Source organism: Varroa destructor, unplaced genomic scaffold, assembly GCF_002443255.2.
Source record: "Varroa destructor unplaced genomic scaffold, Vdes_3.0 BEIS01000001.1, whole genome shotgun sequence".
NCBI classification, from domain to species: domain Eukaryota; kingdom Metazoa; phylum Arthropoda; class Arachnida; order Mesostigmata; family Varroidae; genus Varroa; species Varroa destructor.
The window spans coordinates 73,961,671-73,987,902 of record NW_019211454.1 but is presented as its reverse complement, the minus strand read 5'-3'; the positions used below and the strand labels follow the sequence as shown (position 1 = coordinate 73,987,902).

The 26,232-nt window shown below is 39.6% G+C and overlaps 2 protein-coding genes and 1 long non-coding RNA gene across 14 annotated transcripts; 2 read left to right on the top strand and 1 right to left on the bottom strand.

The window, feature by feature from the left end:
• Positions 1-1,048: 1,048 nt before the first annotated feature.
• LOC111246041 (uncharacterized) lies at positions 1,049-7,056 on the top strand. Its single transcript, XM_022795268.2, has 12 exons — positions 1,049-1,424; positions 2,714-2,894; positions 3,176-3,315; positions 3,558-3,682; positions 4,019-4,125; positions 4,349-4,513; positions 4,624-4,854; positions 5,119-5,316; positions 5,473-5,749; positions 5,846-6,093; positions 6,337-6,550; positions 6,695-7,056. Exons 1-12 carry the CDS (start codon positions 1,390-1,392, stop codon positions 7,054-7,056), a joined length of 2,283 nt encoding a protein of 760 aa, XP_022651003.1. The 5' UTR covers positions 1,049-1,389.
• Positions 7,057-10,239: 3,183 nt separating this feature from the next.
• On the bottom strand, positions 10,240-17,334 carry LOC111251836 (serine/threonine-protein phosphatase PP1-gamma catalytic subunit-like). Of its 10 annotated transcripts, none has more exons than XM_022808880.2 (8): positions 17,177-17,268; positions 13,180-13,560; positions 12,625-12,692; positions 11,811-12,155; positions 11,369-11,620; positions 10,958-11,217; positions 10,653-10,816; positions 10,240-10,471 (listed from the first exon to the last, which is right to left on the bottom strand). In XM_022808880.2, exons 4-8 carry the CDS (start codon positions 12,031-12,033, stop codon positions 10,468-10,470), a joined length of 903 nt encoding a protein of 300 aa, XP_022664615.1. In that variant the 5' UTR covers positions 12,034-12,155; positions 12,625-12,692; positions 13,180-13,560; positions 17,177-17,268; the 3' UTR covers positions 10,240-10,467. The 10 variants fall into 10 exon arrangements, with proteins under 10 accessions (XP_022664615.1, XP_086832088.1, XP_086832107.1 ...); XM_086975962.1 differs by having other exon boundaries at positions 11,811-12,134; XM_086975981.1 differs by lacking the exon at positions 13,180-13,560 and having other exon boundaries at positions 17,177-17,305.
• LOC147759085 (uncharacterized) lies at positions 13,978-20,249 on the top strand. 3 transcript variants are annotated; one of them, XR_015317900.1, is made up of 6 exons: positions 13,978-14,455; positions 15,197-15,479; positions 16,880-17,022; positions 17,832-17,873; positions 18,300-18,413; positions 19,679-20,249. It is a non-coding gene; the product is annotated as an uncharacterized LOC147759085 (long non-coding RNA). The 3 variants fall into 3 exon arrangements; XR_015317899.1 differs by lacking the exons at positions 13,978-14,455; positions 15,197-15,479; positions 16,880-17,022 and adding an exon at positions 17,311-17,444; XR_015317901.1 differs by lacking the exons at positions 13,978-14,455; positions 15,197-15,479; positions 16,880-17,022 and adding an exon at positions 17,400-17,495.
• The last annotated feature ends 5,983 nt before the right edge of the window (positions 20,250-26,232 follow it).

The following is a 26,232-nucleotide window of genomic DNA, read 5'->3' as shown; positions in this document are numbered from 1 at the left end:
TAGCCCTCTATCGATTTTTATCGACAAACCATAGATAGATTACCTATTGGAACACGGAGACACGTAGCTCCCCAGAAATTGCCAAAGCACTAAGATAGGTGCGCGAAAAAAAAAGGAGAGTATCTCTAGCGCATACTAAATGTCGTTGTTCTAGTCTACTGAAATAGGCTCTACCTCTAGCACATACTAAAGGTCGCCATTCTAGTCTACTGAAATAGGTTCTACCTCTAGCACATACTAAAGGTCGTCATTCTAGTCTACCGAAATGGTTCTAAGATAGAAGAGCTAGCTTAACTTCTACAAACAGATGCATCTCCGCTGAATTCTTTCTTCTGAGCAAGCATTCTATATGGGTAGAGACAAGTCAGGCTCGATCAAAGAAAATACTTGTTTTAAGTCGATGAATGATCCTTGGAAGCTTCGTCAAATTGCACTTAGATAAATAGTAACATTGAAATTAAGTACGAAAAATGTTACCTTCTAGAGTGCAAGACCATCCTTGGATGGATAATTACAAATAGGTTTAATTAATGAGAAACTAAATGTTCTAGAGCGCAAAGATAGGATTTTAAAAGCCGTCACGAGGTATTTTTATGTGGAACGCTTATTGAAACTGGTTAGAAACTGTAGCTGACTGTATCATTTTTACACGTTCCTGGCTTAAATTACATAAAATTTAACCCAACAGGTAACCCTTCTAGCTTGAACTCCTACTTTGAAAGTACGATCCCCTAACGTTAAGTATTTTCGACTGATTTCTACTCTACAGCGCACTTTATAATTAGCATCCCAATTACAGGAGTTTTATTACAAAATGAGTGACCACCCGCAGCGGTAGCAGGAATCGTAAGCCGCGATTCCTGCTAACCGTCGTTTTCTCGCAGATTCTGATTTACCAATTTTTGTGGTCGTTGACGTTCATGGCGTAGGTTCGATGTTGCTTGTTAGCTGCCTTTTCTGCGCAGAATTCAAAATAGCGCGCCAATAGTTTTTCTCTGCCAGTGGCGCTTTAGTCGTGAGCGCTCATCGTATCTTGCGCTCAGCTGACTGTTGAAAAACAACAAATTCGTTTTGCGTTCGGTGGTTCGGTAGTGATAGTGTGGTACCAGAAGTTCGTTCAGGGCTGGCTGTTCGAACAGTGCGCAGCAGCTACCCATACAGCGATAACAGAGAAAATACAAATGTGCAGTGGCATCGCCTTCAATATATTAAACAATCGACGGTGCGCTGAAAAAACTATGTAGCCATCCTCAAAGCGTCCCAAACAGGCTGTTTTTATGTGAATCAATTGTGCTTAATAGTGGAGAGGCAATTTGTCCACGTGAGACCAAAGTTAAAAGATAGAGTTCGAGACGTTCGTTTCTGATAATCTCTTAATGTACTTCAACGATGGAGGCCGGCGACATATCAAAAAAGCATTTAAGGTACACAAAAATGTTTTGTTCATTCGCGTGGTAGGTACGAGTAATCTGTGAAACGCGTTCCACGACTCGACTAATAAATAATACCGTAAAACGACGGAAGTAGTCTTTATCACTTTTGGCAATTAGTAGAGACTGCTGAAGTCGATTTTTATCCGTGGATTCAGTTTAGGGGTGTTGACTATTATTAAGTACAGCAGAAGAGTGCAAGAAAAATTTCATTATAGACAAAGTGTTTCAACATAATTTAGCCTTTAAGATAAAGGTTTTGTTACTTTACATTGATGAATGGTTAAATCGTTTCTAAAAAAAAAACGTGAGTCAGCAGCATACGTATATCTCATGATTATAAGAGTTACTATTGGCCTGCAATAACTCACGTATGAGTTGAATAGAAAAAAGGCATCGAACTACTTTGAGATTTAGAAATTCGAAGCTTACTAGGGTGTTATGACAAAGTTTCGTTTAAACTTTGGTCTTATTTCTTGTTTACCGTCTCAAAGGTTACTTACTATCGCAGACAAAGAAGCTCAAAATTTTTACACAACCTGGACTCTTAAACAAAACACGCTTAAAAAAGCATAAGCTAGGGCAGAAACCAAATCCATTCATGCATTTTTTTTTGCAGAAGAATTAAAGTGCTTTTTGCGCCAATCACAAATGGTTGGTTTAAGACTATGCTTGCTCTATTGAAAAAAATGCATCCAAATTGTTCATCAATGTTAAGTCCATGTAGAAATCTATACTATAAATTGCGCGCTTTTGGAAGGGTTCTGCCGTGTTTTTAAACATGTTATTCCATTAACGTCCGCGAGACAAAAGTTATTATCATTCAAGTATCTTACTTAAAATGCTTGAATAATCGAGTTGTCCAAGACACCATTTGCGTGTATTTAACACTCACTATAGAGTTTATATTGACCGCTGCGGGAACTACTAGGGTAAGCGTTTAGATTAATTTGGTATTTGATGAGTTGTCGGTGTTCTCATTATTTTATTGCTATGAACTGATGTAGGCTGGCTTATGGTATGAACTTTGCAATCATAGTAGGAACGATCTGTACAAAATGTGTATGCATTTAGGAAATGACTGCATTTAGAAAAAACTGATTTAGGAAACCAGTTTTTTGTATCAAGGACATGAACTACATTCTAAATTACTCATTTGGCTTTAAGTAAGAAGTTTGATATTTCGATAACAATAAGTTCAATAAACTAACAATAAGTTCAATAAACTGTAACGATGAAGTGAGCTGACATATATTTTTATTTTGTGGCTTTTCAATTTGTAGAGCCTTATGCGACGCGGTTCGACGGGCAGAAAGCTCTCAGGATGACATTCTTTTACGACAGCGCGTCAAGGAATACGCTGAGAAACTAATGTTCTCTTCGCCATTAGAATTTGGTCGTCAAGCCGAAGATATCCTTTGGAAAAAGGCATTTTATGAGCCTGTAGCCCGCTTTAAATCTAAGGTAATTTTATTAATAAAACAGTTAATCGACAAAAGTTCTTAGTTCGAAAAAGTAGGTCATATTTCTATGAACGGGGATGCTGGTACCTTTTTTTTAGTGCACTAAATTTTCACTTACTAATAGAAAGAACTTTTCGTATGTTACAATTTTAATGGAATTAAATTGTGCTTAGTTGAAAACTTAAGAGGGAGGCTTGTCGCGTAAAGTATCTCAATTCTCTCTTATCTAGGTTAATGCAGATAAAAGAAAATGCATATTTTGCACACTTGATAATATTACAGCGGGACCAGATGAGTCCACTACAACAGCGGTTAATCGAGCAGCTGCTCCTTTCTGGTCTTGGAACATATCAGCAAGTGCTTTCCAGATTGGAACTTGACTTCGGCGCCCCACTCATCGGGATCATTGACGCCGCTCTCAGGTTTGTTAGCTACTGCCGAATAAATATACCCATTTCATTAACTTTTGTTGATCAGAATGCTCACCCATGAAAAGTTTCACAGGCTGCTTTGTAATCATGTTTACACTGTGATCATTTGATTTAAAATTAACTTACGTCATCGACTGATGACGTATTTTCAAAAATACAAAATGTTAAATCTGCAGAAAACAGTATTTCGATAACAATAAATGGCTTATTATTTTAAATGATATATTTCGCAGTCGGGTTGGCTGGGATGTTACGATTGGGCGCAGAGTAAACGAATTTCCGGTGGAGCAACATAGTGAACTCCGCGAGTGGGCCCTTCAGTGTGCCTACCGATGTCTTCTTGCGCTTGGCGACCTCTGTAAGTATTTTTTATGCATTTTTCGCTACTACTATGGCCGCACAGTGTGAAAAGTGTATGTTGTGTAGGGAAAGAATTTCGTATAATAATCAATTTACTTGCTACATAACGTAATACACTAAAAATCTGCACAAACAGTTCAGCTCCCATTTTAACTGAAACTAAGTTTACGTCATTAGTTATTGTAATCAGGTTTACACATGTATAGTACCAAAGGTAACCAAAAAGATTTGTTTTTGCAAACGCCTTGAAAACATAAGTCGTGCTTGAAATTTAGTGTGATTAAATTAATAATGCTAGAACACGAGTTTTCATTATCTCCAAAATTCCTCTTAGCCCGTTACCTTCACGATTTATGCGGACAAGGAACAAGTGGTGTCTCTCCTCATCGATCGGCGGCATTCCGTTTTTATCATCAGGCCGTCCTGGTTCGCTCATCTCAGGTAAGTGGAGCGAACAGCTGTGCAGCAGATAATCTGCTGCACTAGTTCTTGCATCTGTCCAAATACAAATAATTTCTTAGGGCTTTCAACTGATGCGCACAGACCATGTGTTTAGTTTTGACCATAATGGTTAAGCATCGCCCTTGCGTTGTGAACTGTAAGGACTGCCACCAACTAAAAGAAGACATTCTAATGCCGTGGTTATTCTGCATGTTTGTTGCAGGGACAACCTTATAATCAGTTGGGGACACTGACTAAAGGGGAGCTCGCGGGCTTGAAGGAAACATACTTCTATTTTCGATGTTTGCTTAGCTCAGAACCATTTGCAGGCGCGAAGAATAATCTGAACTTGTTATTCGACAAAAATCGCACCGCTTTAGTCATGAAAGTGAGTAATTGAGTTACAAATTTTATGTCGAAGGTAAAGCAATTCGAGCAAAAGAATATGAATCTTAATATATGCAATAGAGTGAAACAGTCTTGGGTACTAAATTATAGGGAGGTATGCCAACTGGCGGTTGGGAAAACAGTATTCGCGCATTACTTTCGGTCTCGGAACTACTGTGGCAGGGGGAAGTCCCGAAGCCCACCATGACAGCGTTTGTTATAAGGTCCCTCCAATACGACCAGCCGCTTCGTCGTGATGCTCAGTTCTACGCATTGCTTCTACTGTTAGCGCTAGACCGGAAACTCACTAGAAATAACAGGACAAGAAACGAAAAGGAACTGGTAAGCTGTTAGGCTCTATCTGTGATGGAGAGGCATCACATCAGTGCTTAGTCGAATTTAAGTGTTTAATTATATTAAAATGTTTTTAGTTTGTCACAAAATCGTACTTGTATTTAACACGCTGTAGGCTCGAACATTCAAAAGCTTTATATAGCTTCATGGTTCACTGCTCCAAATACCAACGACGCATTAATTTTGAACTCACTACGATCAGTTATGATTCAGAAAAGTCACTTTTTTTACGTGAAATTTATGCTTTTTTAGTCGGCCTCATGGAAAGTTGTGCGCGATTTACTCTTTGCGTTGGGTGGCCGACTCATTCAGGAACTGCATCATTGCCTTTGCCTGCGTACCTGCTCGAAACATCCCTTCAATGAGATACGCGAAGTCAACCATTCCTTAGTCATCATGGACGGACAACAGAACAATTGCATTATTCCAGCGGGTCAGAAAAATGGATCTGTAAGTGCTGCTTGGCCTTTATCATAGACCTAAGTCAGTTTGTACAAACAATAACGAAACATTTATTATCGTACCCTTATGTAACTCTAATCATGTGTCACCTGATAATCAAACCCACCCTTTGCTTTTTTTCTGTAACCACATGTGACATGGTAGTCAGGTGATTCCGGCTCGGGGAGCTTTAAACGCCTTTCATCAAAGCCCAAAATTGTTCGTCGGAGGAGAGCATTCGGCGAGGGTGATTCGGAAGACGAAGATGATAATGGAGGACGAGGTGCTGGTGACGGCGGTCCATATGCAAATCGGACCGGTGAACCAGATTCCGACGATGATTTGCAAAGCCAAGTGCAAGAAACAGAACAGCTTAAGCTTAACGGCGGCTCAACGAAGCAAATGAATGGTCAAACAAAGGACAAGGCACCGGATGATGGAGGTGACGATGAATCATCGAGTCAACAAATCTAACCCTGTGAATTTAAATACGTACTGTGCATAACCAGTAAAATAACATTATTGTACTTATTTTCAGGTGAAAGTTCTGATGATTCGATGTCTACTGGTTGGTCGAGTAGTTCGGATGAGGATGACGAATCTGAGGACGAAACGAGTGACGACACGTTTGATCCACACACTAACGACGAGTTTGATAGGAGAGCATCCCAAAGATCTGATTCTGGGGGTAGAGATAAAGCAAATGGAGGAAAGCTGCCTTCGCCGCGTCTGTCGCCGTTGTATACGCTAGATAAGGCGCTCAGCTGCAGACAGCTCGTCAAACAGGTTAGCACTGGCCGATTCAGAATTCAGTGGTAGTAACGTATGTGGGACTGTTATTTAATATAATAATAATTAAAAAAAAATATGTCAAGCTGTTCAGTGTGCTAACGTTTAATTAATAATTTGCCTTGTTATTTCGTTATGTAAGGCGTTAGTCCCCATCAAACATGTGCAATATTCGTAGGGTTGATCCAAAAAAGCTTGTTGCTACGAGTTCTTACTTGAAATCAATTGGCCTGTCCGCAGGTGGCCTCGGAAGAACTTCTACCCGCAGCAAAGCTCTTCTTGGATTGGTTGGTGCTCTTGTCAAATGACGCTCGGAAAGGCAAGAATAGTGAAGATGATCAGGGCAAGAAGGAAGGACAAACTCCCTCTGGGCTTCCGTTACGTGTTCTTAAATACGTAGCTGACCTAGCTAATTTATTGTGCGTGCTTAAACATAGAGTAATGCATGGATCAGGTTAGTTGTCATTTTCTAGAGTAAAATATGTAATAGTCTGCTTCGTTTTTAATAGTAGAAATAATACTTAATAAATATTGTGCTACATGTTCAAGTAGTCGTATCATGCTGATAACATTAGCTTGTTGATCCTATGACCTGCAGACAGTACCATCGAGCATGTCCGGAATAGACTCAACGAACTATCCGCCCAAAACGCTGTAAGAAAATCAGACGGTAGCAACGAGACGACACTCACAACCGATACAAAGGATTCATATAGAAAGGAGTTTATTCTTCCAGAGGATATTCATTTCTCGCTAAAGGCTTCCCCAGCTTTAAGGACATCAGCAATCTGCAAAAAGTCAGAAGAAAATGCTGAACTGATCCAGGTTGAGTATGATTGGATACTCAGCTGGGAGGAACGATCAAGTCTTGCAACTGCGGGCCAACGAGCCGTCTACGCTTACCCACAAGTTGCCTTTTTTAGGACATGTAAAGCTTCGATCAGGAGAATAAGTGGGTAGAAACCAAAATTGAATATTCCTTTGCTCAACCCAGAAAATGATGGATACATGGCAATAAGGTCTGGCGTTGCTATCAAGTAACCAAATTGCCTGCATTTGATTGCCGTACCAATATGAAGCCTCTTAAGAAATTCGACACAATGGGTTGTATTCATTTTTCCACAAATATCCTGTGGTACACACCACACGCATCTCAAAATGGTCTGGAGCTAATTTAGGGATACCCAATGTTTTTAGTTTCCGTATATTCAGTATTTAGATTATAATTCTGTTACACGTTATACGAGAAATACCAGTTTTGGCCAGTCGAGTCCTTAGATTTTACGCTATGCCATCGTAAAAAACCTCTTAAATTGCGGCACTGTGTTCTTACTTTTTGGATCCCGATATCTAACTGCCCACTCGCTGGTTTTCAGCACTTAATTTTTCGTTTTTGAAGTTTGCACCACCCATGTACTATGCTTTTGCTTAAAACATCCTTTCCTAATTTCTGATGGATTTTCGTATCCAAAAGAACGGGAGCTTGAGCACCAAACGTCTACTTCTCTATGTTAAAAAATATAAAGGAAATTTTACTGCCAATACTGAAAACGTATTTCCGCTGAATTAAATTCAACCGGTTTTCATTCCTATGTTTCTAGGGGCTAAGGTATTTACCAACTGAATATAATTTGCTAACGCCGCGTACTTCCAAAGTTATTTAACTAATAGTTATAATGTTATTACACATGTTAGACTTTTTAATTAGACGAACTGTAGGCGCTTTAATCTTAATTAAGAATCTTTAATAAATCACCTTGTTAATACTGCATAACGGGACGATCAGAGTTGAACACGATGTAATACTTTATACCCGACAAAGAGACCTCTGTTTAATTTAAGTAAAAAGACTGCAAATTTAGAGGTAGACTATTTGAAAAGCATTTGATGATATTGTTGCCTTCACTATAGAAATCCATGTTTAAGAGTTATATAAACGTCGACGCTATCAAGAAAGAGGTAACTTACTTGCGCATCTTTCCATGGTGCTCGCAATATGGACTGCATTTATGGTATCGATTAATCTCTTCCGGCTTGGAGGATTTTGCAATTACTGGTTTAAGTCTTAATGAGATGTGAGGCGTCTCCAGCAGCGGTTTTTTTCTATCCCGAGCCATACTCAATTGCCTGAAAGAGTAACATCTCTAAGTACGGGGAGCCGCATAACTTTCCTGCACTCTCACATAATGGAATAGTCAGAAAAATATATGTTAGCGTGTTGTGACGAGTATGGAATGATAAACGGTTTACAAACTCGCCTATAAAAAGAGGGTTACCTATTGGTTACAACACACTTATGGGTTCGAATAGAGGTTTTAAGTAAAACTTTTGTTTGCATGTTAACTCGTTGGCACTTTATGAGTATTCTCTTAGTTTAGGCAATAATATGAACTATTTTAAAATCACTTGAACCGTAGGAAGAAAACCCTTCAATAGGCCAATTTCAGATAGTACTATGCTCTGCCCATAGACAACGGGCCTCTTAGAGTGCTATAATATTAAGCCTCACGTAAAACCAGATATTTAATGTACTCACCAACTTAATTGCCTCGAAATTATTCTGGCCAGAGATTTAATGTTTCAACATGATGTAGACCACCATCACGACAGAGTAGCACGAATGAGACAGGTTCAAATTTTTTTTATGTTGCGACAAGCATAGTCCCGTATACGACAATGAATAAGCTTCTAACGTGCCTCAGGTAAGCACACACATAATACAGAACGTCGTACGTATGATACGTACTACGCCACATTATTACTATCCATATGTGTAGCTCGCGAGCTGGCTAGCATGTGTGCCCCATCGTCACAAATAGTACTACGTATAAGTAGAATAGGGTGTTTACATTTAAAAAAAAGGTCAAAAGCTCCTATTTTAGCACAAGATCGCCTTCTGTCGACGCTAGCAGATGCTCTGTTCTTGGGTGAACAGACTGAAAAACAGGTCAGCTTATCTAAAGTGCAAGCACATCAAACACTTCTGAAAAATGCAAGCTAAAAATAGAAGCAAAAACAAACTACAACTGATTATAATGTTCCCTGCTATCGACGACATCAGACAAGCATTTATCGATCTAATCACCACATTGTCAGTAAAATAGAAGGTAAGGATTGACTAACATTGATTTGCACCTGGCTACATTATAATTTGCAGTGCTTGGGACACCATGTAGCTGAAAAGATCACGCAGAGATTGGCAATGACGTTACCTTTCATTACTACAATTCTTTATCCCTCAAAGATGACAATTCTGTTGATCAGTTTGCCAAATATAGTTTTAATGGACAATTTTTTTTACTAGAGCTATATATATATATATATATATATATATATATATATAGTACAATTATTTGAAAGAATGAAACTCGGCTTGTATCAGGAAGTACATTTTAACTGTATGTGTTACGACAGAGAAATGCTAGCTTTCTGTTATTCAATCACTTATTTCGGCTATTCAATAAACGCCAGTTTTTTTTTCTTTAACTATCTGGTCTACTGTTAGACGGATAATAGAGCGGTAGTTACTAAACACCTAAAATATTTTCGAAACACCTGGCATAACGACTCCGACACGCTTTTGCATTTATAGTGCTAACGAGAATAGGCCTTTTTTTTGAGATTGGCTCTTGTGAGGTTAGTAAGCCCTAGCTTCTGGTTCTCCGCGCAAGTTATAATTCCATATTTCGTAAGTGAAACTGTACATTCAGCGCTAAAGTTGAACTGCTTCCATTTTCACACGAAAGAGATTTAGGCCTTTCTGGATACTGGACTAATAAATAAATAAATCAGAAGCTTTTAAGTAGAAAAAAAAAAGTCTTTATTTTGTACATCTTTGGATATTGTCTATACAGTATCGACAGGACGCTAAACTATTTCCAGTCGTCTGAAAGAATAATACAATTGACATGACCGAAGCCCTTTCATTGAGCAATCGCATGTTTCGCATTAAATATGGAAAATGCTTCAGGGAATAGAAGCATCTAGGAAAGGTACACTGAAATATTTTTTTAAATTTTGTCCTAAGGAGCTGTCTTTCTTGCAATAAAGTCAGGACCATATAATACATTGTTGGGTGTTACGATATGTTGTCACACGCACAGGATTTAAATTCATTATGAAGCATAGCTACAATAAACTGTGTGACGGAAAGGCACATTTCTTTATTAGTTCACGAGTTCCACGATATTCAAATAATAACAGCCAAAATTCTGTGCTTATTGAACTGTACGATAAAGCTCCATTTGTTCCATTATGCCGTCTTGGAAGGCGTCAACGTCAATATCTTTGCCTCCGATGAATGGAACCGTTGGCTAGACTTTCATTGCCGTCTGCGGTAGGTCACGGTGGCCAGGAGATCCATCTCGTTATTTAACTGAAGAAAAAATTCGACTTTACGTAATTTCTTGATTATAATAATGCTTCAAATTGTTAGTTTAAAGGTAAGCCAGCAACGTTTTTTTTTGGTTTTTTTTTGTAGCATAGATTTATCTGGCCGAAACAAGGCATAATTTTTTGCTACACTAATACATATCAGTTTCTAACCTATATCATACCTCGTCTGGCGTGATACTGGCCGAAGAATTCGGAACGAGCATGTAAGATCTGACGTTACCGTCATCATAGCAGCGGCGTTATCGAATTCATTACAATAATTCGGTGCCGAGAATATCGTGACGAGCTGTCGATCCGCAAAAAATTCGTAGCCTTCAGCTACAACCTAGAAGGTGGATAGTAAATTCACAGAAAGCGTCTATAATTGAGCTTTAGATTAAAGCTGATCATTTGTAGAAATAGAAGGTATGCTTCACTCTAGTTAACTATTTGCTAAGCGTACAATCATTGACAGCCAACTATATACCTGATGTGCCCTGGCGACTAAATCGAGGCCCATTTGTTGAAGAAAACCGGCCAGTGCATCCGCTCCAAATAGGTAAGATACCCCACGATCACTCTGAACCCAACCACTGCCCGGGGAAGGATCCGCCCAAAGCAAATCACATGCGATGCCGTGATCCGGGACGTCGAGCATAGGCCGTGGTAATGAGCGAATGTCATCCCACGTCTGGATATCAGGAGATGGCCCACCATGACAGCAGAATATTTTATCAGCAACCAGACCTTCGCGAGCACTCGCAACACATTATACGGTTGATTATTGTAGGTCTGTAGATATATATATATATATATATATATTATATATTATATATATATATATATATATATGCATAAATAGATAATTTAGTCTTGTTCTAGTCAATGGTAAGCATACCGGCAAGCGGGAACCATGCGAATAGATCGTTAAACTTGTTGTAGAGCTCGAGATTGTACCGATGTCTACACTCCGTAAGAAATCCATACATTGAATTAATCCGGACAGATTCGTGGTTACCGCGTAGCATGAAGACGTTTCCGGGATATTTTATTTTATAGATCAATAGAAGGCATAACACCTCAATAGAATTGCGACCTCGGTCGACGTAGTCACCCAAAAATAGATAGTTAGCCATAGGAGGGTGTTTTCCTATAATAAAAACATGTATATAACAACTTAGCTTAAAGGTTTCCTTACATCTTAGTTTATACATGTAGTTATTTCGATCCTTTATATGTTACATAAGGACATAATTCTTCCAATACTGATTTAGAGCTGAAAAAAATAATGCTTTTCTGCAAGACTTCGATGCTGGTGGTCGTCTGATTGGCTAACTTACCGTGGTTTAAAATACGAAGAAGATCGTGAAATTGGCCGTGCGTGTCTCCACAAATGTGTAGAGGCGGATCGAGCTCGATAAGCATAGGCTGAGAAGAAATGATCTCTTGAGCCTTATCAATGACATATTGTACTTCTTCCATTTTAAGGTCGACGTAAAGAGCTTTTGTTTTCCGCACCTTCAAAAGCCGTTCAAGGACGTTATCTAGGTTTACGTTGTACATGGTGTCAGGTCCGTCGTTCTCTATGGGTGCCGTTTTGAAGCCAGTGTATAATCCTAGCCGCGGAAAAAATATTTTGCAGGATATGCTCCGGATCTGCTGCTCTGCTCGAAGTCACAGATCACCTATATTTAAGTGCATGAAGAATCCGGCCTTATCGCCGCGGGTAACATCTATAACACTCTCAACCGCGTATTGCTTTATGATGACATGCTTGTAGGCAAGAATAGAAATGATTGTAGAATAAAGCGAAACGATTTCATCTGTAGGTAGAGCTCATTCGTGGTTGTGTAATGCACGGACGGAATAGAATAGGGAAATTGAAAGATGCCATTTGTTTAGTTATGTGAAAGGAAATTTTGCCGAAGTCGCGAAATGATCAGTAAATTAAATTTTTGAAACAGAATAACTAGGTCACAAAACAGAAACCGAATAGTTAGTTGCAACGAATCGAAATGGTTCCCACCGCCTTTTTCAGGGCTGACCTACTTCAAGGACAATAGTTGACCCCGTTTCCATAAACGCAGTACAGTTGTCAAATGCAATTACTTCATACAAAAACATACATTCGGTATTAAACATTTATGTTCATACCAAGGAAAGCTGTGTTGAAGCGGCGATCTTCGGCGCCACGTTTGCCGACTGATCAAAACGCAAATTCACTGGAAAAAAACAAATGTCAGCACATAAAAATCCTTCTGGACATAAATGACTGCCCGATCGAGTCAGACCTGATTCAAAACTGTCTCAAGCGCAAATTTGGATTCGTTAGTCCCGCACAGTGACGACGACTCTGGCCGTTTTCTTGGCGGGACGTTAGCTAATATCACTGGACGGGGTTCAAGGTGGACGCGGTGATTTACATTCATACGTACGATGTAGTAATCAACGCCGCGACTGACTATGGTTAAATATGAAAACATGTAATAATTAAGCTGCGTTGAATCGAAGCACAATGAAACACTGTCGCATCCTTTGCTGGTCAGTACACCTTTTGACAAAAATATTATATAAAATTCCAAGGATCGCTTTAATCACTTCAAAGTCGTCAAGTGTAGACTGCACTGATAGAGCACTTCGGATATCGGCGAGCGTCATCAGGCAACGAACTTCCATTGTTTGCCAGCATTTAGGCAAACTGTGACCCACCTGCTGTTTGGCCTGTTCGCTAGGACTTCGTCAACAACCTCTAAAATCAACGGCGGGTATTTCCACCGTGCAAACTGCGGTCGCAGCAGGATCGAGGACTTCGTTTCCATTAGCAAACAATGCGCGTGAAATTATCAAGTATGTCCCAAATGGATAAATTCTTCAGTCTTCTAACTGTTTTGTGAAGTTGCCCCTCGTTGTTACACTTGTATCTGGTATTTGTTGCGATGGGCGCGGCCAGCCTGTCTCACATAGTAGACACGTTTCGTAGGTTCGCGCCTATGCTGACCTAGATTGACAGTTCAACATCATACTATCCGGCTTATAGTGTTGGGTGTTCTATCGTCTCCTATGATTTCATGCGAAGCAGTCACTAATTAACTGAAAAAAGAGCGTCCATCCAATAAAATCCGTTTAGAAGCGCATCCTATCCAGCCCAAGTCGTTATGATTGTGCGCGACTGACGAATACTACTTATGCTTGAGACGGTCTTCAATAATACTTGTTAAGCACAATTAGATGGAGAAGCTTTTTCTACACCCTGCCCTGCCCTGCCCTGAACGTCTATTACGCTTCTTCACTTTCTTCTTTAATATAACGTAAGCCCCGTCGGAACAAGCCTGTACAAAACAATCAATAAACAGAGCTAGAAGCACTGCGGGGGGTCCGGCAAAGCTTGCTAAACGCCGGAATATGTTTCTCATAATTAGCCATTTTCATGGTGGCGTGGATTAGCTATGGTACAGTATGAAATTCTGACTATCGCCTAGACCGTAGCCTTTTCTTTACTTACTTAAAAATCACTATGATTTCTCATAACCTAGTAATAAATATAAAAGAATTCGTTTTAACATTGGGTAAATGCGCACTAGGTATGTAGATCAAGTTATATTCATGGCCGCGTACGATCCGATACAATACAGTATGCGAGCACGTCTTGAAATCACTGATCGGCTACGATTAGCAACTGTGTACCAATGTCTCATTTTTTTTTTCACCACAATTCCAAGTTCCGTATGATAATCTTCAATGAATCAGCTTCTAGCTTAACTGCCATGAGGTTACTTTATCTCATATTCAAATGGTTCTGTTGAATAGACTGTATGTAGTCCGTTTTCGAAAGCTCTACTATACACTGCGGACCTGAACTGTCAAAATGGCCGCCAGACCCGATCTTACTGTTGCACCATTTTGAGGGCGGATCGTATTTGATCAGAGGAGCCCAGATAACACTCGTTGATTATTACGTACTACTTCGCATCTACATTCGAATGGCGTGAGTATCATTATATTCCCTACCGGTATTAACACACACAATTAAAGCAAACATTTTTTTTTTAAATTTCTCATTTAGCATAATGTCTGTCGATCGCGTGGCCTGGAGTTGCGACGCCTTCCAACTTCGCCGACGAACCTGTTGGCTATTAAAAAAAGCGAACTAGCAATATATTCGAAATCCACATATTGCATTTTTGGGCCGTCGGTATTGAGAGGTTGCAGCCTTTACAGAAGAGCAGTATTGTACCTGGGGGGGGTGATAATTGAGGCACAGGAAGGCTCGTATGACGCACAACGCGGTTAACGATCGAACAATTTCAAAGAACTTTAGAAAACCAGCAGCATTGTGGCTTACAGCTGAAGAATTATTATTTCTCCTTACAATTAGTTAAATTCATAAGTTTTACCGGAATATTACGCAGAAAAGAAATTAGTAGATTATATAGTTTCCGAAAAAAAAAATTCCGATACAACTATATGGGAGTCTCTCTCCTTATTCCGAGTAGAAAGGTAGGTAGACGACCAGTGAGTCTTGTTGTTTGTCTTCCACTTTTTCTGTAGGTGAACAAGGACAAATTCGCTTCATGTATAACAAGAATCCTAACAAAATATCTGACTAATTGTCAGGACGTTTTCCTACCTGTCGAACTGTAACTTGAAATATGAAAAACCTTAGATACGTCTTCACTTCTTCTAGAAGCTCTGTAGACAAACGTCAGTAAAATTATGTGTTTTTTAGTGTTTCCTGTTTGCTTTAGAGATAGCACAACAGACGGCCTTCAAGGTTTATCATATTACGCACTATACATAAAGGACGCTTCTATGACATAACCAACGGCTTCGACATATGGGAACCACTAGGCCACGTAGGTAAAGAGGGCGGCGCTCATCACCGAAACTATGACCTGGGGCTTTTACAGCGAGCCTTATTTCCGTTTCATGGGAAAGCGTGCTGGTGTTCCAGCGAATGAACCGCGATTCGCCGATCGAGACCTAGGACAACGATAGCCTTATTATACACGGTCAGTATCATTAAGTGGCAAATAGCAATGAACCTGGATCAGTCCTACTTCCATAATAAAGTCCATTAAGCTGTTGGGTACTTTGATTCTCTGCTCAGTGAAGGTCCGGCGTTCGATCTGATTGTAGGTTATAGTTTACCGGCATATAGTTTTTTTGACAGTGTTAAATTATTGGTAGAATGTGTGTTATGTAAGCGATCTCCGCGTACAACATACCCAATTGCAACGACCTCGCAATGTTATGAAAGCCGGAGTTCTAGACGGAGACAAGGTGTATCGCTACACGTTTAGCTTCTTCTTGGTGAAGTAAAATATTAGGATAGATGTAGATTTAGATTTCTATGAAATATCACTATATGTGAAACTTTAATTATCTTTAGCGCTGGCATTGTGGGTCATTTAAAGTACTTAAAATAAGTTCATTTGCGCTATGCGTTTCTATGAAAAGAAAATATTTTCAATTAGTCTGACACGTAGTTAAAGCGACACTAATCGTAAACAACTGATACGCTTCGTCGCATGACTGTAGTTTTGTAGACATCTTTAAACATCAATGTAACATTTTTAATGAGTCTCAGTAGTTTGGACATGCCGATCGCTCTGAGCCCTAAAAGTTCATAAGTGTAAGATGGAGCCATATGACTTGCTTACAAACCCAATTTTTCCATTGCTGTTCATCTGTTGATGTAGTTTGTTTGCAGTTTTATCTGGACAGCTCAATTGAGGCTCAAAGTGGCATGTCTTCGCGGGTCCTGCGAAGTGCTATGCTTGGGTGATTGAATATTGGACGACTCACTAGTCAGCAATAATTGAGATAATTTAACCATGGAACGAAAGTCATTCCGTGTCAAGCATCGTAGTATACTATCTAGTATTGAGAGCACATCGGATACGAATTAAGTAGTGGAAATTTTAAAGTTACATCAAATTCTTACCAACAAGACGGCTTTACAAGACACGTAAAGCACTATTATTACGACTAAGCAGCCTGGCACAAGAGTGGAATTATTACAAGAACTTTAAATTTAAAAAACCTTAAATAAATAATTTAAAAAACTAATCGTAAGAAATTTTTGAAAGCAAATACAAAGACCTACCATTGAAAGCTATTCCATATTTTACCGAATCCTAATACATAGTTCTCTTTTTTTTTTTTTTATTAATAAAATATGACTCCCTTCCACAATGGAATATCAAACTTTTTGGGCCTGAGAAACTCTGTTGGCGTACTTCTATATACGCAAGACAGCCCTGCCCACACCAACATAAAGTAAATAAGCTGCTTACAGCTTAGTTGAATTACTTAAAACATTGAGACTATTTAATTTTGAAAATGTTCAATCGATCTTAGTTCATAAATATAAAGGTAAACTACAGTTTTATTGTTATTGATTTTTTAGGATGCCTCCTATAAACGAAACTAATAATAAAGAAAGCCCAGTGATGCAACCTGCTGCACCCCCGGCAGATCGTAGGGACAGACCCAATTGTCGAGACCAGACAGTATGCTTTGAAGATGAGCCAGAAAAATTGCTTATCCAACGTGAGTGCAACTACTTTTTTATGCCATCCTAAACGAACCAATACGAAATATATACGACGCGGCGATATTTCATTTGTTTCTAACGCTAAATAGGCAACTCGTCACTAAAAGCATAGTGACGATGATTTAGTTGTTAAACAAGATACAAACTTACGTTCGACACCTTTATCCGACCATTTTCCGTACATCAGTTCAAGAGAGAATGAATTGGCACACAAAATGGCCGATAGTAATAATAAGGGTGGCAAGAGGCAAGGGATCCACAGCAACCACAGCAGTCTTTCGGACCTCCGCGAGTGGCCGGCCTGTAAGGCCGCCAATTTCCACTTTCCAATTAAGGCCGCGTTGACAGAAGATAGCTAGTGGAAGTATATTGTCAATAATGAAAACTACATGCAGGTAGTCACTGCATCAATCTGCACGTGAGTTCAGATTCCTGTCATAATCTCTAAATTGCCATAGCGCGATAAAAGGTATGATGTCATGCCATTGTTTTAAGCAATAGATCTTTTTTCGATTTCACTATAAGTATTTGGATAATTCTTATTGGCAGTAAAAGAAACCTTCACAAATACGATTTGATCTCAGTAATTTAAGATTTATATTTGATGTTGGATTGATGCGTGTCTGCTTGTGTTAGTTCGTTTGGCTTTAGCAAAGTCTACGAAAAACAGGAAAAGTCTTAGCATTGCTTTTGATGTAGAACATGAACAAATTATATCATTGTACGTGTGGTAAGTCTGTGTCGTTACGTCGAAAAATATTTCTCGATCGACGAAAGATAAAAAATGACGATTTACAATTTTTAGGACTGGTCGGAAAATTGCCTGTTATCTACGATTTTCCAATATGTAAGTACTTAATCAATTCAGAATACTTGGGTAATGTCGTCTGCTATCACAAAAGTAAATATTCGCGTTGTCATTTTCACCTCATTGTGTATACCGTGCCCTGGAAATATATATTTGCCTATAACAAACGCCGCTTCTACAATTAAAACTCGGATACTTCTTACTCTGAAGAAGTTTGCTTGCTTATACTTGCAATGTATGGCACTCCTTACATAACAGTAGTATGCAATATAATGAAAACCGACAATAGCAATGAACACGAAGAATTTCTACAAAAAATCTCGGCCAACAGATGATGCCGTCCCACTTGCAGGGGCGGAAGCGATACTATTGACCTTTACACCTAATATTCGGTATCATGTTATCATTGAGCACCTTTTCACTGAACCGCGATCTATTATCCGTGTTTTATTGATGCGTTTGCAGATCTAGGAACTAATGGCTGACCGGGTACAAAGGTCGGTGACGCCCGCTACACTCCCACTGTGCAGCATATCAAATGAGAACGCAAACAATCAATAAGGTTCCATTAATCCTTTGGTAATTACAAACCAGTTCGTCGAGAATCAGAAGTGATCATCGAGAAACAATGACTAACACACAGATCAGTACATTTCTTTCTAGGCGAATCAAGCTTCGAGCGTCGACCAATCATGAATAGAGCCAGTCACCTCTAGGTTAGGCAAACCTGTTTTCCTGTCCAGAGTGTTAATACGGCGTAATTATGTCAATATTATAAGAAGTCTCTCAATATTTTTAGGAAGGAAGGCAGCGGCAGGAACGATACGCTCAACGTGTCGGCAGAATTACATGAAGTACAGCCTTGTGGCTCTCAATAAATGGCTCTGTGGAAAATAAAAAGGAGCCTGTAGAAGAAGCACTTTTTTTGTACCGTCGGCGTGCGTCGGTACCCTTAGGTGGACGATTACTGAATAGGTTGTATCAAGCTAGCAGACCGATAATACACCGGCATCGGTATCTGCTCAGTTGGAAAAAGCCATTTTATTTCGTGACATGACAACAATATATCTTCTGTAACCCTTAATTCATCCACGCCAAATCTACGATCGCTTCCAACACTTAATCAAGTCCAGAGAACATATATGGCTGCATGATGGTTCATCTGATTTGTGTGATATAGAATTTATCGAAACGATAACAAGATCGTGTATCGGTGAATTTAGACTTCTTATTGAACACCGAAATTTCGGTTCGCAGTCTTTGACTCGGTGTCCGAAAGATAGAATAATTTTTTTTTTGAAACAGCTAATGTCTAAACGCTTAGAATTCAACAATGCTTTAACCTAGACAATTAGACAGTACCAGAGTTTCAAGGAAGCATGTCGAAAGCCCGAACGCATTTTCTTCAAGAAACAACAGAATATTGGTTTCCTAAGTCGGATTAGGGGAAAAAAATCAGACTGCGGACAGGTTCTAACATAAGTTGAAAATATCATTACTCTGAGTGTTCACGCCTGATATTTAATTTAATTGCAGGCAATAGTCCTACGGCATCGAGAACTGCTTAATTGCAGCTACTACCGAAACGCTCAAAATTTACATTTCATAATATATATATATATGCTTTATTATATCAGCTGTTTCGAAAGTCGGCTGCTATAGTAATCCTGTCCCGTTTCGAACGTATCGTGAAACCAAAGAGGCCTTCACGTCGAATGTCATTGTAGGCGCGTTGTCGAAAACCAAATCTATTTACAATCATGATAAACAGCAAAAGTCGAATGTTATGTTTTCTATCTCACGCTGTTATCTCTATTTATCTCTGTTTACCTCTATTTATTTAGTTTATGCAGATGGTGCTTGAGAGCGTGCCTGTAAAAGCTCAAAGATGACCTGCGCAATCTTTCAACTAAATTTTCGTTATCAAACATTGGAGAGCGACCCTGAGCCAGCGAGTAGGGATAGGTTATGCGGGATTCACTTAGGCCAAATTGGATGATGCTCCAATGGCAATTCTACGAGCGAAGAGTTAGACAGATCGTCTGGACAATTGGACTGACCACAGTGGCCTTTCAATCCGAAACTGATGTTTAATAAAATTGTACGCGAAGTGACAAACGATAGCTATGTATTTTCTAGTGGCAAACAGCCTAAGGTTACGATAGGGATACAATGCTAACTATTGACTGGATAGGCCAGGTTATAGAAATCATTGTGGTGACTTGACGATATCGTACCCAATCAATTATTTGTGGTAGGTTGTCGTAGGCTCTTTCTGCATGTTAATTTTTGTTGTTTGTAGCTTGTGCATGCACGTGACTTTACTATATCAAATAGTTTATCATGCCGCTTTCCTTGCGAATGAATTTAACTGTAGAAAGATATGGCAAAATCAAAATATGGTCGTGGCTAACGTCATGTTTAGTTACAGCAGTAACGAAAAACGAGCTAGGGACCAAATGAACTTAATCAAGTTGTAGTATTGCTCTTCGTTTAAACTGGCGTTGATTCGCCTCTCCCAAGTATCTGCGGGAGTTTTCCATCAGAATGCATTTGCGTCCTGTTCCTTCCTAAACGGTACGTCTGACTAGAAGGCCGAACTGTCCGTTAACAAACTTAACTCAAACGATTACACTGTTCATTTCATAAACAAGTTCTTATTTGGAAATAAACTTGACGCGAACCCAACAAATTGCCTTTTAAGTGACACGACTTTTTGGATCCAGATGACTCTTTGGCACAGCAATCGGCTTAGCTCGAGGTAACTTTGCTCGCTTCAAGCCGCACACGACACAAGCACTGAAGAAATCTAGCGAAACTGAAGACAATACGTTTGCTAAACGCATGTATTGTACTAATTAATTTAAGCTAATTAGTTACTGCAAGTATGCACTAGCTGGTAAATGAATTTAGATTTGAATCATAGATTATTAGTTGGTGCCCTTTTATGTGCGCGCCTGAAACTGATCGTGTATAATCATAGCACTGAAATGCGCCTGCTTTTGTTGACAGGCAAGCTCAATGGCACTCTTATCAACTGTGTCACTCCATAAGTCTTCTCAGTGGAGTCCAGCTTACAGGTTAATCGTAGGCCTTGTTTCGGTAAACAATACTTTCTCATCGAAAGCAGCTCTAAATGAAGAATCCGTAACGGCGCTCGACTGGGGACGCTGGACAGCGAGTCAAAGCTCCCTATCACCCAAATCAGAGAGCTTGTTTTTGGTCTGGGCGCTCACGCAGTGACTTCATCTTGTATTCGTAGGCATATTAGTTCCTATAGACTGTGTCTGGACGCGCGCGGAACAGCTTCCGCCTGAGAGTGCTATAACACAGACGTTTTGAAGTATGAAAGGTTCGTTCTGTTTGAAACTACATCCCTTGCGGGTTATTTAGTTTCGATATAAAGTACTTAATGTTCGTACTGAGTATATAGCTTATCTTGTTTACATCAATCCAAGTTGTGATTCAATTATTTATAAAAACTATTCAAAACAAATCGTTTGCAGCGCATACCTTAGAGAAGGTGGGCAAGGCACTACCTTCATTGTTATCGACTGGCAGCCTATAGGACCTGTACTGCCTTGGAGCTACTAGGGGGCTGAAGGTGGCTTCGACGCCTTTCGATGGCCTGCATTTTTACTGGGTAACACTACTAGTCACCCATTTATCAATTCTGGATAGTTTGATCTTGAACAAGTTACGGACCGCCACCGTACCCAAAAAAATTCGATCGTTTTCTGGTTTAGGGGCTTAGGAAACAGCAACGCTTAGCCGAAATCCGAAAGTACGGCAAAATGGCTGATCTTGATTCACAAATCTTCGAAGTGGAATGAGTAGAAAGATCTGAGGAAACAATCGCTGCATTACCACTGGCCCAATAGATGAATTTCACTAAATTTTTACGATGGAGAGTTACCTAGATGGCCCAACTGATATGTGCAATTGTAAAAATTGTAACTTATCTTGCGCAAGATATCAAAGAGCTAAGTGCAATATGTTGCCCTTACCTCCACCGTAATTTGGTGACAGTCTTTAGATTTGGCGCAGACGCTGGCTGATTTTACTTGTCTTTGTTTATATGTGTATAAACTTTACTAAATTTGGGGTGAAAATAAATTCATAATAACAACAAATTATATCTAAACTAGGGTGAGCAACTTTACTTACTTAGTTAGTTATTTATATTCTGACATTTAAGGCTACTTTCATTGGTTTCTTTGCGCTGTTTTCATCAGCGCCGTTCTCGTTCTCATATAATGCGAGGTTGATTTGACCTTTGTTGAGAGCTGGTTAAAAATTGCACCTTTACTGAATGAGTGACGAATTAAGTAAATGAATATAATCGTTTGCGGTGATGAAGTTACTGAACTTCCTAACGGGCAAGCAAACTTTCATCATAAACCACTATACGATTGAGGTTGGCGTGAACATATAGCTATTTATATGGAATATTGTGTACCTAAAGCTTAGTACGATATTCAGCAAATGAACTAACGACTCATTAATCCGAAAAAAATACGAAATGCTAGCATCATCTGTGACGGTAATAATTCTAAACACAAACTATCTATTGAGGGTTATTTATAGCTTCTTGTTGATCGACAATTTTTTTTCCACCGTATTAGCATTTAGAAAAATAGCAAAGTTACTTATGTGTGGCGTAATAGCTAGGGATGAAAACTTTGCTTTGCCGTCCGCGGTAACACCGTTCAAAATCTTTAATGGTGGCATGTTATTTGTCTGGAATTAAGCTGTCTTAAGCGCTGCAATATAAGTAGACGATCGAATCAGCAAGCAGTAGTGCTTTAGAAGAGCTGGTTCAGCTTTATGTCGTCGTTCAAACGTTGGCGTTGAAAAAACAATAGGAGAAATTACTTCGTAGTTCCGCGTAGTAATCTCCGCTGGCCAATCACGTTTATCAGCTCGTTGAAGCAGTTAAATCGAACGGACGTACGCGTCATTCGCGTCTCTTTCAAACGGATCAACGAAATGACATCAGCGTTTGTTTACAGATTATTATTAAAATGCACATCTAGCTTTCCTGTTTTGCAGGACCGCAGGGCGCCCATTGTAGTATTACGCACAGACCTCTTGATAATAAACTGGTACAAGCAGAGACAGTCAGACCGTTCGGTGAAGGGTGTCCATCGGTGTTGAGCTCACGTTGCTCGGGCCACGTTGTGGGCTATTTTGCGTCATGCTACTTAGCGGATGAACTCTGTCACGCTTCTTAACAGTTCTTCTTTAAGTATCTGTTCATTGTGGATTCAGGTAATTTTGGTTATACATCGGCAGACGATAGAAAATACGTCCTACCTACGCACACAAGTTTAGACATTTCCTTTACCACTTGCTCTTTATGCGTTGGTAAGTCAAAACGACTGTTTTAGGCCTGATCCAGGGCTGCATACGAGAAAACTATTCATTCCGATGAACCCGCAGTGCAGATCTGCCGACTTGTGCGATATATCAGAGGCTTATGGCATCAACTATCCAGTGTACGTATCAGAATTGTCGGAGGCTAGGTTGTATCAATTAATAATTCGCTTGTATTAGAATTTCGACATAGACGTTAACCGGAATTTCAATTGTGGTATTTGAGCCTGTACTTCTATTAGCTGGAAGAATGCTTCTCTGAAAAGCTTAGTTAAGAGTTGGAGATAGGAAATTAAACTCAGCATTGATAAGGGTGCTCCCTTCAAGACGGCTGTTGTGCAAGGTAGTTTTCTTAAGAACTATACTGCTAGTCTGTGGCAAAAAACGTGTATGATTGCTAATTCTGTTATACTTCATAGCTATCGAATGAAATGTCAGCTCTATTCTAACGACGCATATAACCTTACATTGCACGCCATCTGATAGAGAGGTTCTGAAGTTCGCGAACTTCAGGCGAGAGCCAATGCGGCACCGGGGGTTCAGTTGGTGCCTCCGAAACAAACACCTGCGATTGGGCGCAAGTTCGCCCCAGCTCCATCTGTCGCTAGCCATTGATTTACCGTCGATGAACGTCAGATGTGTCATTCGAAGAAAAGCATGATTATGCCTGCAGCTGCCAAAACACTTGATCGCAAGCGGTGACACATTGCCAATGGTGGAATCAATAGAATATCTCACGAGTTATTCATGCACAGGTAAGGCGTTGTCACAATAGACGGCTGGGACCCACTGCTCAAATAGGTTGCTTAAGAACAACTCGTATGTAATATCAATTACAGTCAAACTAGAAAAGTGAAAGGAATTTAAGAGAAATACGATGAGTTGTTCGAATACCTTCAGCGGGACATTAGTTTTCAGTTACAAAATCCTTAAAGTTCTGGATAATGCTTCCATCATGTCCAGTGAAACAGTAACATAACAGAACGAAAGATTCTATGGCAAATTGTAACTCGAAGGCAAGTCACTTAAGACCAATTAAACTCACTTTCAAATTTCCAAAGAAGTTCTTTGATTGCACACCTTAAGCGACAATCGCCTAACAATCTTCTACCATCTATAGAGGAACTGAAGACTAATCTGCTCATTCCTTATGTCCATCAGAATTTGGTGATTCGTGGAAAGCTTGATGACTGGGGGGGGGGGGGGGGGGATCATTTATCGTTCGTTACTATCAATTTGCAGTACGCCGGACAAGCCTTGCGATCCCATGGGTGATCTCCCGCCTGGCTTAAGCTCTGTGTGTCAACAGAAGTTTGTGGAACGTCATTTGATGGCACTGGATCCCGCTTTTAAGGAACCTGTTATGAATACTTTTCGAATACCTTCCGCGTGCGTATGTTATATCCGCGAGAAGGCCGGTCTGCCCGACGTATTGCCAATAACGACAGCAGTTTCGGTTCATCACAAACGTCAAAAATAACTGGTGATCTGTGAATGTCATAACTCACAATAAGAAGAGGAATGTTCAGCATCGATCGAATAAGTTGCGTTTAAATAACCCCTGATTTATTAATAGAATCCTACTTAGTGATTTGGATGATCACAAAAGGTTTTATTTGTGAAGTATCTTGTTAGTTTTATTGGTACACCTAATGGTAACATATTATATATATATAGCTCTCGTACTGTATTCGCTTGATTCAAGCCTCACTTGCCTATTCCAACTCATAAAAGAAGTGAATGAAAAGTTTGTCTACAAACAGTGACTGTATTCGGTAAAAGTATAAATGATTTTTCTGCAGTGCTTGTCCTGCACAATCCAAAGTCATCACTGCACTGCCAGACCCTTCAAAGTCTTCGTATTGCAGACATCGCTTTGTTTTTCGGAAGGCAGATTACGGCATGATCAGGCGTGTGTAAATCTTTTGGGGCATGTCGAAACGTGCGAAGAGTCGAAGGAACACACTGTGTCTCGTATCTTCTAAGTTTCTAATTCTTGAAATTGTTTCACGTTCATATATTACTCTGTTCTTGGGGGGGCAAGGCGGTATTGGCTTTAGGTCGTTAATTCTTTGTTAATCATAGTCGATGTAGAACTGGTCAAAACATGTGGAATACCCGAATCAGATCTACGAAGATATACGACTAGAACCAAACAAGGCTCCGCGTTTCGATTTTGAAGCTGCATTGACGTACCTGCTACTACTACTACTACTACTACTGTAACTTTCAATGTTGTGCTTCATAACAGACTTCACGTACGTGAACGTAAATGGCATCTGTTTCAGCTCATGATTCACAATGCATCTTGCAAATCTAGGGAATCTCGCAGCAGACCTCGACTAGAAAGTTGACTTTAAGCGACTGCCAACCGTAGTGGGCCGGATAAACTGTAAATACTTGGGCTTTCGGGCAATAGCCCAGTGACTAAGATGTATTGTGCTAATTGGATCGCCACTAGTACGATGACATTTGTGGGCAGAAGCGAACAGTTGTGCTGAAATCCTTGCTTAACATTTTCGGGTATAGCATAAAATGTGCCGTCTTCGCCGGTATAAATGTTTGTATGCCAGCATAAGCGGGCAACCATGAGATGCAACGGATTTATGTGTTGGGTAATAATTACTTATGTAAAAGCCGATTTGACTCGGTGATGATAAAACATAGAGTCATTCTGACAATATAGATCATCACTAAATAATACAATCGTGTAAAACGTAAGACATTTAATGCTTTTTTTTTGTGTATGTGTCATTTTTCATTCTGGGTGATTTTAGAATTGTTTGCTTAAATTGTAACTTTAGTAACGAGTTAGAATCAAATGGTGATCGTCATCGATGCGTAGAAGGTAAACAACATCAAGGGCACAATAAACCATACCCAAATTGAGTTCAAGTTATTTACGTGGATTTAGCTTTGTGACTCGAGGCAGTTTGAGAGGTAAGAACTGATATTCCTTGCAATGTAATCCTTTATTATTTATTAATTTCACTACTCCATACTGAGACAATGCTGACGCAGC

Bases quoted from the DNA above. Each gene is read 5' to 3' on its own strand.
- LOC111246041 (XM_022795268.2), top strand. From the start codon at position 1,390: ATGGAGGCCGGCGACATATCAAAAAAGCATTTAAG. The intron at 1,425-2,713 runs GTACACAAAAAT...TTCAATTTGTAG, and splicing joins ATATCAAAAAAGCATTTAAG to AGCCTTATGCGACGCGGTTC. The intron at 3,683-4,018 runs GTAAGTATTTTT...AATTCCTCTTAG, and splicing joins TCTTGCGCTTGGCGACCTCT to CCCGTTACCTTCACGATTTA.
- LOC111251836 (XM_086975953.1), bottom strand. From the start codon at position 17,210: ATGTACGGAAAATGGTCGGATAAAGGTGTCGAAC. The intron at 12,135-17,176 runs GTAAGTTTGTAT...GACTTCGAGCAG, and splicing joins GTCGGATAAAGGTGTCGAAC to AGCAGCAGATCCGGAGCATA. The intron at 11,218-11,368 runs GTATGCTTACCA...GTGCTCGCGAAG, and splicing joins CGCATGGTTCCCGCTTGCCG to GTCTGGTTGCTGATAAAATA.